The sequence below is a fragment of the Taurulus bubalis genome, assembly GCF_910589615.1.
Source record: "Taurulus bubalis genome assembly, chromosome: 17".
NCBI lineage: Eukaryota > Metazoa > Chordata > Actinopteri > Perciformes > Cottidae > Taurulus > Taurulus bubalis.
In genome coordinates, this window is record NC_136605.1 from 16,814,228 (window position 1) to 16,827,563 (window position 13,336).

General features: G+C 41.8%; 3 protein-coding genes across 3 annotated transcripts; all 3 read right to left on the reverse strand.

Annotated features, from left to right (window-relative positions):
* Positions 1 to 724: 724 nt before the first annotated feature.
* alyref (Aly/REF export factor) lies at positions 725 to 3,790 on the reverse strand. Its single transcript, XM_079233462.1, has 6 exons — positions 3,474 to 3,790; positions 1,945 to 2,103; positions 1,681 to 1,828; positions 1,469 to 1,532; positions 1,204 to 1,390; positions 725 to 1,094 (listed from the first exon to the last, which is right to left on the reverse strand). Exons 1-6 carry the CDS (start codon positions 3,708 to 3,710, stop codon positions 1,080 to 1,082), a joined length of 810 nt encoding a protein of 269 aa, XP_079089588.1. The 5' UTR covers positions 3,711 to 3,790; the 3' UTR covers positions 725 to 1,079.
* Positions 3,791 to 4,127: 337 nt separating this feature from the next.
* mcrip1 (MAPK regulated corepressor interacting protein 1) lies at positions 4,128 to 7,426 on the reverse strand. Its single transcript, XM_079232564.1, has 4 exons — positions 7,158 to 7,426; positions 6,831 to 6,949; positions 5,202 to 5,306; positions 4,128 to 5,087 (listed from the first exon to the last, which is right to left on the reverse strand). Exons 1-4 carry the CDS (start codon positions 7,163 to 7,165, stop codon positions 5,023 to 5,025), a joined length of 297 nt encoding a protein of 98 aa, XP_079088690.1. The 5' UTR covers positions 7,166 to 7,426; the 3' UTR covers positions 4,128 to 5,022.
* Positions 7,427 to 8,569: 1,143 nt separating this feature from the next.
* ppp1r27a (protein phosphatase 1, regulatory subunit 27a) lies at positions 8,570 to 10,994 on the reverse strand. Its single transcript, XM_079233726.1, has 3 exons — positions 10,231 to 10,994; positions 9,974 to 10,124; positions 8,570 to 9,376 (listed from the first exon to the last, which is right to left on the reverse strand). Exons 1-3 carry the CDS (start codon positions 10,670 to 10,672, stop codon positions 9,256 to 9,258), a joined length of 714 nt encoding a protein of 237 aa, XP_079089852.1. The 5' UTR covers positions 10,673 to 10,994; the 3' UTR covers positions 8,570 to 9,255.
* Between the last annotated feature and the right edge of the window lie 2,342 nt (positions 10,995 to 13,336).

Below are 13,336 nucleotides of genomic sequence, written 5' to 3' on the forward strand. Positions count from 1 at the left end.
ACGGTATTTATTGGTTTAAACTGTGGTGCCTTGATGTCTTCAGACAGCCCTCTGGAAAAGTTGCACTTAAGACACGTGCGGGCATGCAGAGCTATGCTGCACGTACACTTTCCGAGCCGACATTCACTCATGCAGTCTTTGGGCGACTGCAGAAGTTATTTATTCACAGAGACACTTAATAGGATTCAGTTCATATCGTAGGCGTGGCTCGCAGGCACTGCATTTAAAAAACTGCAGGATGAAACCCGTATTACGTTTGACAGAACATGATGCCATCTACTGGTTGGGATGTAGTAGAGCATGAAATCAGTGACGCATGAAAGTTATAAAAACTAGCAATTTAATCGTGACAATGCTCAGCTGTTGGACATTTCCCTTTCAAGCGAAGCAATATAGACCAAACAAGCAGTTACGTTATTGCTTTGATAGCATTACATTGAGTGCCTTTGGTAAAAAGCTGAGTCTTTAATGTCATCAAAATATGTGTATTGAAGAATTGTGGATCCAAAAATGTGTTGAAAAAAACATTACAAATGTTTATTCCAAAAGATCAAAAAAAACACTTCAGACAACTGCATCCTAACCTTCAAATTGAGGCAGTGCTTAAGATCCAATGAAAAGCTTGATTTCATGCACATGGTTACCAATTTCAGTCACAGACAATATCAAGTGGGCAGAATACTGGGAAAGACAAAGCATCATAAAAAAATAAAACACACATCCCTTTTAAGCTTAGTGCCAGACTCTTTTTTTTTTTTTAAGTTAACGGACAAATATTTGGACAGAGACAGTATTTGGGTAATATGCACTGTAGGTTTTATTACAAGTGTCATTAACTACATGGTAGAAGAAAGAATCAGGATAACCCCAATTCATGAACCTACAGCCAAAACCATTTTAGTCAGGAAAAAAGGGAAAACAAAAATACTGGTAAAAAACACTTCAGACATTTAAAAGAAGAGGTTGGAACATAGTTTCAATCACATCAGAAGACAACCATGTGTAAAATATTCTGCACATTTGTAACAACTACCCTTCTGTGCAGACAGGAAGGGATAACAAAACCATAGTGTCATTTCTTAGCTGGTCTCCATCTGAGGGGGGGAAAAAGCAAAACAAACCAGAATCAATTAAGACAGCTGAAAAAAAAAAAAATAGTTTTATTAAATTGACGACAGGCATTTCATTAAATGCTGAACCTACCCTGGCATTGTAGGCGTCTAACTGAGCGTCAAGTTCTTCTGCAGACATCTGTTTGGCAGCACCGCCACGGCCACCCCGACCTCTTCCTCCGGCACTGCCTGCCCCGCGTCCTCCGCGGCCTCTCTGCATGCCTCTGAAGCCGGCCCCACGGGGTCTAGTCATGCCTCCTCCACCCCCTCTGTTCAGACTGAAAACAGCGTCCATCACACAGGTGTCCACAATGTTGTACAATCAAGTTGCTTGACCAACAGACAATTGCACTCACCCCTGCATAGGTCGCCTCTGTGCATCAATCTGTGATGTAACGAGCTGTATGTTCATAGGCCGCCCTAAAACAAAGACACCATGAACCTCAATGTAGACAGGGCAGTGGTGCTGAAACAGTAATATACCAAAACAAAAAACATTTTCCAGTTTAACAGTAGTGAAAAGTATTTGTGAAGCCATAATACAAAAGCAAGGGGCCTTGATGCATACCATCAAGCGGGATGCCGTTGTACTGTTTCATGGCCTTGTGGGCATCTGTCCTCCTTTCAAAGTGGACATCTGCTGTCCCCAGACTTCTTCCTGATCTGTCGTAATGAACTGCAGCCTTTTTGAGAGTTCCAAATTCAGCAAAGAGTTCCTGAAGAAAAAAAAGAGGGGATTTCCTGAGTAGCCATTCCTTTGTCCCATCTGTTTAGAATGTGGCAAACATGCGCCACTAATAAATAAACGGACAAAAGGCAAAAATCAAATTACCTGAATGTCTGCATCCGAGACCCCAAAATCCAGATTGGAGACAAGGAGTTTCCCTCCAGTCTCCACACCAGCTCCTCCGCCACCTCCAGCGGGGCCACTGAAGCCGCTGAAGCCGTTGTCATACATGTCATGCTGCCACTTATCTGGAAGCTGTTTGGGCTGCAACAGATGAAAGAGAACGCACCTGCTGACTTCAGGATCCCCTTGCCTCTGTCAATCACAGAGTCCACACGGCTGGGTGTTGGGGCAAGCAGGGGCTCCACTTCCAACAGGGCCAGCCAGGGTGCTCAGTCTCGCCCCGCACCCCCCAAGAGGATCCCCAAATGTTCCCTGCCCACCCCATCACTACAAGCAAGTGAATCAGTTCAGACAGAGGACATACAGAGGGCAAACAACTAAACAATAACAGCAAGGGAATATGTTGTACATCACTTATATAATGTATACAATAAAAAATAAAAAAGAGGTCTAGTGGCATTTGCTGAGACTATTCATTTACTCAATGACCCACCCAAAATGTCTCTACTAACCCCTAAACAACTTTCCCACCCCGGCTAGCTACCAATATTGCCCATTGTTCTCTTGCCATCTGCGCCTCCACCCAAGGCTCTCCAGATGTGATCCTCAGGTACACAGGGGGTCGCCATCTGAAGCAGTGTTGCCTCCAGCGTTGCACCGCGTTTCCAGGCACGACCAAAAGTTCTTTATCAAGCCACGAAAAGGGCTATCATGAAGGGGAAGTGTCCATAAGATGATGGGGTGGTTTGCACAAAAAAAAAAAAAGACTAGATAAGGGCCTACTATCGTGGAGCGTGGATTATCTGTGCGTCCATTTTGAGACCACGCCATTTTGAGTGGGGCTTTGTTGGGCTCGACTAACCTCATTCACACTTAAGGAGTGAAGGCTGTGTCGTACATGAACACAATCAGGGGTAGAGGTCCACTGATCCATCCACACGTAACCGCCACACTGGTTGAAAAGCCAACAACCCGGCCTTTGTTGTGAAACCCATCTGCCACCTCCGAACAAAAGCCGCCGGTACAAAGACAAAAAAAAAAAATCTATGCTCCAAAAATGGTGGGGGGGAGAAAAAACATTTGGCGGTGAATTTTCTCGATGAAGTGGCTTCCTTTCACCGTTGAGGTCGACGGCGGTTACAGACGACTAGACTAAATTAACGGTGCCGGATTTGAAATGGCGCCGCCAAGGCCTTCCCGATCCAGCTTTAGCTAGCAAGCCAATATGGCGAACACGTTCGCTCTTCCAAAAGGGCCTCCTCTTGAAAAAAAAATGATGCAACACATACGGGTGGTGGGAGAAGGAACACACTACTCATAAAACTTCCATTAATGCTTAACAGCAAACCATAGAGCATCCCCGAGGGAAACTCGGCGGTTACAGCGAACATTGTGTTCGCGTGACTAGCGAGCTGGCTCGAGGCTTAGCTAGCCGGCCTACTGGAGAATAGAAGGACGTTTTGCCGATGGTTTTCTCCTTTTTTCTGCCAATTCCTCAAATTTTCTCATACCCTGCCGTAAGGCGTTGGTCTGCCTCTAGCGCGGTTCAGGTTCTGCCGGCTCCTCATGGGGCCGGATCCGCCGCCTCGGCCTCCAAATCCACCGCCGCTGACTCCAAGACGCCCGGGGCCTCCTCGTCCGCCGCCGGAGACTCCGCGGCCTCGGCCTCTTCCGCCACGGCCTCCACCTCTCTGCTGCCTGTTCTGCTTGATAATGTCGTCTAGAGACATATCCATTTTATCCGCCATTATGCTGCTCCGATAATGCTAAACTGTTGACGAAATTTAAAAAAGTACACCCTAGTCTGGCTCTACTCCTTGTTCCTTCACAGCTCTCTGCTCCGACGACAATACAAGATACAACCAGTGTCGGCTGTTATAGACAAGCTGGTTCGGTACGTACTGCACGTAAAGGTGACGTCATCACGTAATACGCGTTTGACCCTCAACAATTCATAGACCAAATCATAGCTGAGCCGATTGACAGACAATCTGTAACTACTTAGTTCATTGATTAATCGTGAAAAAAAAAATTCTAAACAAAAATCTTAAATGTGAATATTTGGAGGTTTTCTCAGCCCTCCATGACTTTGAACTAAATACCTGTCAGACAAAAAAAGCAAATTTAACATCAAAAATGGTTCTAAGAAATTGTTTATTGTCTGATAAGTTATGCATCAAATGATTAATCAATTAATACAAATTATTGATCATAAAAATAATCATTGCCTGCTGCTCTAAACTCTATAACCATGATATAGCATAATCGTTTCTCCTAATTATCTGTCTTTAAGAAATACCCTCCAGTAAGTTTAACTTAGATTCCCGTTTCCATGGTCAATATTTATGTAGGATAAATACAAGCAGAAGTACTGTAAAAGTCTTTTATTCAACATTTTGTTTCAAGGCTTAGGGGGGTTAACCAAGGGCAGCATACTCGGGGAGGTCTCTACTTAGTAAAGTCCATTTGAGGGCAAGAAAATATATAATAAAAACGTTGGCCTTCTACATTGCATTTGGCTTCCAAAACTTGCCCAAAGTGTTTACCCAATGTGACAATTCAATTACTTCTACAATTTACTGAGCATACTATCTTCCAAAACAAAACAAAAAAAAAAAAAAAAAAAGAAGTCAGCCCTTTCACATTTTCCTCCAAAGTTGTGTAAGTAGCAGTTGTAAAGAAAAGGTTTATATTTAAGACTGTAGTCTTTTGTGTCCCGTGGAGTGTTGACAGTTTGTACCTCAGCATGTTGTCAGCAAATTTTGATGAAAGTCTGCATCAGTCCCATCCACATAAAGAATGTATATATGAAAATTGTGTGACTTGAAAAAACATGAACCAAGAGACGAGAGGATTTGTGCTCCCTGGAGTCCTGGTTCTTTTCTTCGTTGTCAGTTGTAGCGGGTAAAGAAAGAGACAGGCATTGCTATGGTCCAGAGTTGAGAAATGAGATTGGCATTCTGTGCTAGACTGGCCAACAGGGCTGACTTTCTGGCTGATGGAGGAAAAGTTCTTGAGGAAAATGGGTGGAAAGAAGCAACTGGACCATCATGAGAAAGACTAGGACTTTTTGGAGTCCTGTGTGTTGCGTTTCTTGAGGTCGCTTAGGTCCACTGGTGTGAAAGCTGCAAGAGCAGACAGAAACAAGTTGTTAACGGGCCTGTGATTGATGAATTGTATTCTTTAGTGTGACATACTAAATAAAATCCACTTCACTAGTAAGTTACACAGTTACTTACAATGTAGGTTAGGGTTTGGGTTCTTCTCCACGTACTCCTGTGGTCCACGGTCATTACGTTCACTATTTTGTGTTGATCTGATGTCTCGGAGAACACACTGCCAGGCTGAGTAAAAGTAAAGACAACAATGCATTTGTTACATTTAGGAAATCTTATCCTACCATGCAGACTTTTTAGTAATGACATAACTAGACCAACTGAAGGTAAATAAGAAGATAACCCAGGTTTGCCATTTTCGAAATGTTTACATAGCACATACGTACTTGTATTCAGTGTGGGGAATTAAGTAGTCTGATTCAGATAATGTAGCACTATTTATAGTTGTAATGATGATGATTGAAGTCATTAGAAGTGAATCTGAGGAATGGTCTGTAGTCATCAGCACTACGAGATCACTGCCCAAGCTGTCAGAACTGTTCTCCTGACTTCAAGGTTCCCTGTAAAGTCTTTAACCTATAGTAACATTGTGACGTGTTTTCATCCAGGTCCCCGTTTTGTTTATCTTGTGTGTGCAAGCGTGCACAAACAGGGGACACAATATATAGTCAAGCTAATGGTTTCACGTTATTTGACACACCAAGATACAAATTATTTTTTTGGTAGGAAATGCATTTGACATGTCTGTTAGACCTCAAGGATACGCACAATAAGACTTGAAATCTCATTGTAATGACACAATGAGCATAGTGATGTGATTTGGTGAGTAACACTCACACAGGAGAAAACTCCACTGGGCATCTTTCACACATCCACACAATAAATAGGGTGTGGTTCCCTCTTCTTCGCAAACAATACAAAAAGAGTAATCACTGAGTATCAGTGTTAAGGGCGAAAGCAAACATGTTGTAATGCCATTCCCATTTACAAATAGTGTTCGAACATTAAATTGGGCCACACCTTATTTCCACTGGCCATCACTCTGATGAAAAATTAATCAGATAACATCCTTCTGCACTACTTGCATTAATACCACCTTTCTGCACTAATATCCCAAATTCATTGTCCATTGTTATTGTCCCTCTGCTCATATATATATATATATATATATATATATATATATATATATATATATATATATATATATATATATTGTACATACTAGTTAAATGTTAATATTGATGCTTAGTTTCTGTGTTCTACTCTGTTGTCTTTAATGTCTTTTTTATATTTATCTTGTTTATTTGTTTATAGTATGTACATATGTATGACGAGAGCAATGTGTAACCGGAGTAAAAATCCATATATGTGTACACACACATGTCCAATAAAGCTGATTCTGATCAGCAGTTTTTTGCTCTATACGCTGTAAAATAAAAAATAAAAAGAAGAGAAAAGCTAACAGTATATACTTCTAGATATAAGCAATATGAACTGAACGTAAACACGTGCCAGTTTAACTGGCAATGCCCACGCTAGATAAACATGTTGAACATGAAGTGGTCAGAATAAAGAGATCTGACCTGAACAATATACTGAATAGAGAAACACACTTTATTATCAATATATTACTCTTTGTAGTTTTGGAACCCGCAAAAGACGAGTTGTCCGCAATAGCCCGCAACAGTAAAATGAAATACTTTATGTATATTAAAAGCAATTTAACACATCAATGTGAGAAGGTGTACTCACTATCATGGATAAAGCGCACATTTTCCTCATGTGCTGGGGTGAAAAGCTCCCCGCTGTTTGTCGGGGATCGGGGGCTTGAAGTCCGCTTGTAACTATTCACCATCCTGGGAGCAGATGAGCTTCACAAACATAAAAACAGCTAAATTAGCACCATAAATAGACATTAATTTCCTTAAAGTCTCTAAACTAAACTCAAATTCTTCAGTTTCTCAAGCCCAAAGCAGTACAAACACAAAATCAACTTGTATTACATATTAATAAACACTATTAACGCTGGTCTAATTGTACTTGTGCAACAGCACTTCAGTGCCTTGACTTGTTACAAACCTGGTCATTCTGTTTGCAGTCTGTACTCGCTCCTTGCTCCTCTATGGTGAGTGGATTTGAAGAATAAAAAGGTTCAGAAGTCCTCAGCTGAATTCTAACAATAAACAACAGTGGCAAGTATAGCATTTCTACATGATCTAATAACTCGGTTTATAAATCAAAGAACGCAGATCTACATTGGCATAAAAACTAACTTAGTAAACTGCTGGTTAGCCCACAGTGTTAAACATGCTAAAGTATAGACTAAAGTGAAGTCACTTGACGTTAAAACACACGAAATCCTCTGGAGACTTCTCATCAGTCAAGGAACGTTACATACAAAGTGGTGTTAACTCATAGCTCCTAACGGAATCTCATTTATACACAGCTATGAGACGCCGTGCGTGTGGAAACAAATACAAAGAGCGAGGATAGCGAACCGAGGGGCTTTTGTTTACGTTCTTGCTTCAGTAGCTTCAGTAGCTCCTGTTAGCATCAGGCTACAGAGACGAACCCAGTGCTACTACTACTGCTCACATTATCATGGACAGGGCCATTTATTGCCTCTAAAACCGGTTCTGCTTGTTGGGATTCGTGCCCCCCTCCTACGACGTCCGGGCCAGATAACTGTAGATGTGCTGACACAATCGTTTCAGCTAACGCTAACTTTAGCCAGCTCGCTAGCTAGCAGTACGCTTTACATTGTCTAACGTTAGCTTCAATGAGCTAATATGTTGCTGGGGTTACCGGTCCCAAAATATTTATTAGAAATGCACTTAACGCACTTATGACATTTTCAACATGTACAGTAAAGGACGCCGTTTTAAGATAATCAACAAACCTTTTTTTTTTTTACAACCTTCCTTTCGGTTTCTTTATTCAGAGTCTGTACGCCGTTAGACCTGGCTAAAACGTTGCCAATGCCAACCAATCATTTCCGGGAAACCAAAACGGAAGTGAAAGGGCTTTCTGAACGACGAGATAAAAACAATAATAATAATTATGGTAATAATAATAATAATAATAAAATTAATAATAATAATATACAAAGACACGAACCTACTGTTATGACATATTTTGTTTAATGTGTATGTGATAAATTATGTTTAAGTTCCACTAATTGATTTATATATCTTTCCACTTTAATGAAAATACAAGGCACTTATTTTTTCATTGTTGTGTATCACCATTCTACATTCGTTTTAGGATGCTAAACCTGGAATATCAGCATATATTTTGTAATTATGTACAATTTTAAAGCAGCAGACAAACCTGGCAAAAGTTGAGTGCACGTGTATCTGCTGTAATCTTTTGCCATAGTAAAGATGCTTTACACAAAGAGGATGTTCGAAAAACTACAGACTGTGTTCTCTCCAGTTCTTGTGATACATTTAATGTTTTATTATACAGACCACACAACAGCAACTCAACCATATTTATAAAAGGTTTCTTTATTTATGAAAAGGTACAAAAATATTTATTGAGGAGAACATTACAAGACTTTCTTTGCTGACATTCGTATTTCTACTACAGAAAACAACAGCAATACACCAGGGGAAATACTGCAGCAGTAAAAGTGCTTCAACAGCATAAACTGAAACTGAATTTATTTTGATCTATATGACCATCAATGAAGTATCAATTATGAATTTGGCTGATCCTCTTTCTGCCCAGCAGTGAGGACAGATAACTCAGTCTATAAAACACAAACATCTCGGGCCAAAATTATGTGTCGTAAATTAAAATATGCATGATAATAATAGTTTGGAAAAGTACAGTCTGCAGGGTGCTACCAGCTACTTAAAATACCAAAATGCTCATGAGGATATAGCTTAATCTTATTTCCTTTAGAAATCAGATATGTACATGACAAATACGCAAAATAAAGTAAAACAAACCACCAGAAAGAGAAATGTGTATTACTTTAAGCAATACACTGCATCTTAAAAAATAACTTTTGAAATTTACACACAGAACCACTATCCTGCGTTACAGGGTCAGTGACACGGCCCGTACCCCGGACTATGTTCTTCCACCCTGTCACAAGTTTATTTTGTATTGCACTGTCCAAGTGGCTGCTCAGCCTTCTGTCTCCGTCTTGGATCCATCTGGTGCCCGATCACACACAGCCCGTCTCAAACAGTTTGACCAGCTCTTTGCAGTCCGGGTCGATGAGGTCTGCAGGCTTCTCTCCGTTCTCGTTCTCTGCCTCCGTGCTGGCGCCCATCGACAGTAGATAACTGAGCGGAGAATGAAGCACAGCGTTGTTAACCGGAGGTTCTCTGATATATTAAAATGTAAAAACATAGAATAGTTTATTGTCACTGCAGCAGATTTTGGCTCGTAATAACTGGAACTGTCACATTTTAATGGTATTAGTGTTGAAGCTTCATGTTTTGAGGATCAATTCCAAAATATCTTCTTATGTTCATTCAACACAAACATCCTCCCTTATGTTTTGACATTTAAATTGTCTTCTATCTAAGGATTATCCTCCCTTTTGATTCCTGGGCTTGCTTATTAATGCTGAATACCAATGTTTTGTATATTGTGATGAATTTTGTCCCTGTTTCAAATGTGTTTTTTATTATTAGCCAAGCAAATAGCGACATATCCAGGTAAACGGTGACTTCTTAATCTTTGAGGGATATTTGAAGCATTCCCATTTCACATGGTTTTAAATGCCGTTATCTGCTCAATATAATAATTAAAGACAATTAATTTTACTTTTAAGAAATCAACAGCAGATGATAAAGTCGTTCATGTTTCATTCTGTGCGGTCAGTTTTCTGAAAAAGGGAAGCGAGATCCGTCAAGGCTAAAAGGTTAAAAGGTCACCTGGCAATTTCCGGGTAGCCGTCGCTGCAGGCCATGTGGAGTGGCGTCCAGCCATCTTCGTCTCTCTGGTGAACATCGGCGCCATATTTCACCAGCAACTTCACCGCCTCCAGGTTTCCTGTGAGCACGGCTTCATGTAGCGCTGCCATCCCTGCACATGAGACCAAGTCAGTCCTCTGATGCAGCAATGCAGTCAGTTCCTTATCGGCTGTTATGATTTATAATGTCAAATACAATTTTAAATTGCGGAGACATACCTGAGTGGAAGAGAGCATCCACACGGACCTTCCTCGCTCTCATGAACCGACCGATTTGCTCCAAATCTCCTCGTCTGACAATATCCTGGAAGATGATGTCATTGGGGAAGTGCACAGTTCTCTTTGCAGGCGCGGCAGGTATGACAGGTGCAGGGTTTTCCTTTGCTTGTGTGCGTTGTGTTGAGCTGTACCGTGACCCTTTGCTGTAGGAGGGGACGTACGTCGATGCAGTCTTGTAGGTGGATGTGTACTGTGACGGGGTGTAATGTGTCGTGCTGTACTTGGTCGGGGTGTACTTTGTTGGAGAGGTGTATGCGGATGTGTAGTGCGATGTAGCCGAGGTGTAGTGCGAGGCTGTGTGATATGTGGGCGTTTGGTATGTCGGGGTGTACTGAGAGCTGCGTGTGTACGTCGACACGGGAACATGGTAGCTGTACTTCATCCCAGCGGGGGTTGCGGCTCTGCCTCCCCCTGTGCTGTCAGCCCGGGAGGAGGGAAGTGAAAAACCAAAGAGAACACACCAATCCAAATAAAAGAGCAGTATCCTTTGCTCTGTGTCCTTTATGTGCTCTCCTCTCCTCGCTTGCTACGTATCCCTTTGGTTCCCAGCTGGAGTATCTCCTGCTGTTTCTGCAGAATACAAACACCTCAAATCCTTTGTTTCCCTGTGATCCGATCCCCTTCTTTCGCTTGTACGGTCCTCTTTTTCTCGCCCGCTGCGAATTTCTCCCGTCTGAATTCGAATTGATCTTTTGCACGGTGCGTTTGCGGTTGCACAGAACTGTCGTCTGATGGGGGAAATGGGAGAGGACCCCTTTATACCCTCTGTAGGGCTATTTTAGGGCCTAATATCCAGTGACTTCAGCTTAGAAACGAGTGGCCACTGCTGGGCTCCACCCATCGTACAGTCACATGCACACAGACACACCACACACCCCTCATAAAACAGGTTGACAACCAAAATGTTCCCTTTGAGTCTTGCTTAAGATCTACATCTTCCCACATAAACAATCATGATTGATAACAGAGCTAAATCGACAGAAAAGGGAGACTATAACTCCAATGCGCTGTTTACTTTTTGGGGCTTAGTAGCGGTTTTATGTGTCAATTGTCAGTGAATGACATTGTTTTGGTTTTATTAACGCCAGAGATGTTTTGCAGGACAAATATACAACAACAAACAGCATTAGCACATGGTTTAATTTGAGGCCTGTTGTTGAGTTGTCTGCTTACGTCATCCCTGATGGTGCAATATAGTAGACCACAGTCATAAGAAGTTGATTTGAAAAACACATTCTCTTTAACTTCGAGTACAAAGTGGAGATCTTTGAGTAATAGTTCTCCTCCTTCTTCTCGTGTTCTCCGTTGACCCGCTGGTCCGCCATGTGAAACTTAATGGCTGCTCTTTGCATCATAACCAGATACGCCATAAACTACTGAGGAGGTTATGTATGGGAGTGTAGTCATGAAGCCCATAAATGTAACCTCTACCTTCAGATGCCGATGAGAAGTCACACGGTGGCCAGAAACGTAGCTATTTACAACGCTGAACTTCTGACTGCCTAAATAACATCGACACACATTAGAGCGAGATATTTCCTCTGAGCCGGGTTGTAGCATCTCTTCAACGGAAATTGTATTGCTCTTCTGATTTTGTTAATGTACCATTTAAAATGTAGAATAACACAGCCTTGTATTCGTGAGTGGTGCTGTGTAACGTCGTGCTGGAGCTCCAGCTGTCCCTTAACTGGGCAGACTTCTATGACGGGCTGAGCTGGTTTTAACTGGTTCCCTAATCCTTTGGAAGAGGTCTTGGGCATTTCACAGATGCTGCCAAAGTAACAGAGGAAATAGCTTCGCCGCCATCCTCAGGTTTGGGTTTCTGATCACAACTCCAACTACTTTAGATGGGACCTTGCTCCTGAAATGGATCCCAACTGTTGTAATTAGCAGCTACTTAAATGCATTGCGGTGTATTCCATATACATTTTATTCAAATGAATCATCACTTTAGGTTCTCTGCTCGCCTGTGTGACTGCAGAAAGCCTGCAGATGACTTTGTTTTAGAACTGAGAACACAAAGGACTTTCACAACATCATTCAACATTTATATGAACACAACCAGAGGGAGATCACATGACTCAGATTATCCCAGCAGGAAATGTTCAATGCAAGATATTATTATATTACAAGAATTGATCCCACTTCTAAATGCCAACACAACTTATTATTCGTCACCTCCCTGCACTGCTGGCCTCTAAACAAATGAAAGACAAGTTGAAGTGAGAGTATTTGAGCGTTCACAGCTCGAGGAAGAGACTTTTCACAACAGGTATTAGGTTTCAAAGTCTCTTATATGGTATTGAGGGGGTGCAGATACTCCCTTCACTCTCTACACACAGACTTTCTCACCAGGAGGAGAGAGAACCTCAGCATGTGGCAAATGTTTGTTTGTTATGCCCGCTCTTGGACAAATGCCAGAGAGAGGTCTCTAGCGTTACAGCTTCTTGCTATACATAGTCCCAGGCTGCCCTTATGATCTGTCAAATTACCAAGAAGTCAGAGTTGAAAACATCCAGGTGTGTGGAGCATCGGCAAAGACAATGTTAGCTCCAACAAGCATTAACAGAACCGGGATGAAGTCACACGTCTACGTGGTGTCATCAGCTTTCTCAAAGTTAGTCAACAAGGTCCCAAGTCAGGATTTCAAGGATGCTTTAACGCAACAGCATCTTTGTGATCAGGGGCTCAGGGAGAAAACACTCCGGCTCCATTCAGAAATCCATGGGTTGCTGTTATGGTGCAGGTTGGACCAGACACCAACAATAAAATGTGCATTTCTAAAATGTTTAATATATTTACTCAGGTACCTGTTTAGTTGTGTCGTCTGTTTTATAACATCTAAAGCATTCAGATTGTGTTGCTAAGCTCTCTTCAGACCGCGAGGACTCAAAGTCGCTCTATATTTCCCGTTGGCCTGAAATAAGTGCGATTTAAGTCGACCGAGACAAGAAAGTACAAGCTCATAACAAATCCACCATGTGTTAACTTTTAATGGCAGACTCCCCATTGTAAAAACCTCACATTTCCTGAGAATAAAGTGAAA

What these genes read in the sequence shown, in the direction of transcription:
- mcrip1 (XM_079232564.1), bottom strand. An exon ending in TGTGCGCTTTATCCATGATA is followed by an intron (nt 5,307 to 6,830) that starts GTGAGTACACCT and finishes ACTTTTACTCAG; the next exon opens with CCTGGCAGTGTGTTCTCCGA. An exon ending in CCCAAACCCTAACCTACATT is followed by an intron (nt 5,088 to 5,201) that starts GTAAGTAACTGT and finishes CTGCTCTTGCAG; the next exon opens with CTTTCACACCAGTGGACCTA.
- ppp1r27a (XM_079233726.1), bottom strand. Translation starts at nt 10,672, where the DNA reads ATGAAGTACAGCTACCATGTTCCCGTGTCGACGTACACACGCAGCTCT. An exon ending in GGATGCTCTCTTCCACTCAG is followed by an intron (nt 10,125 to 10,230) that starts GTATGTCTCCGC and finishes TCTCATGTGCAG; the next exon opens with GGATGGCAGCGCTACATGAA. An exon ending in GGCTACCCGGAAATTGCCAG is followed by an intron (nt 9,377 to 9,973) that starts GTGACCTTTTAA and finishes TTCTCCGCTCAG; the next exon opens with TTATCTACTGTCGATGGGCG.
- alyref (XM_079233462.1), bottom strand. Translation starts at nt 3,710, where the DNA reads ATGGCGGATAAAATGGATATGTCTCTAGACGACATTATCAAGCAGAAC. An exon ending in GACCAACGCCTTACGGCAGG is followed by an intron (nt 2,104 to 3,473) that starts GTATGAGAAAAT and finishes CATCTGTTGCAG; the next exon opens with CCCAAACAGCTTCCAGATAA. An exon ending in TCTCGGATGCAGACATTCAG is followed by an intron (nt 1,829 to 1,944) that starts GTAATTTGATTT and finishes TTTTTTCTTCAG; the next exon opens with GAACTCTTTGCTGAATTTGG.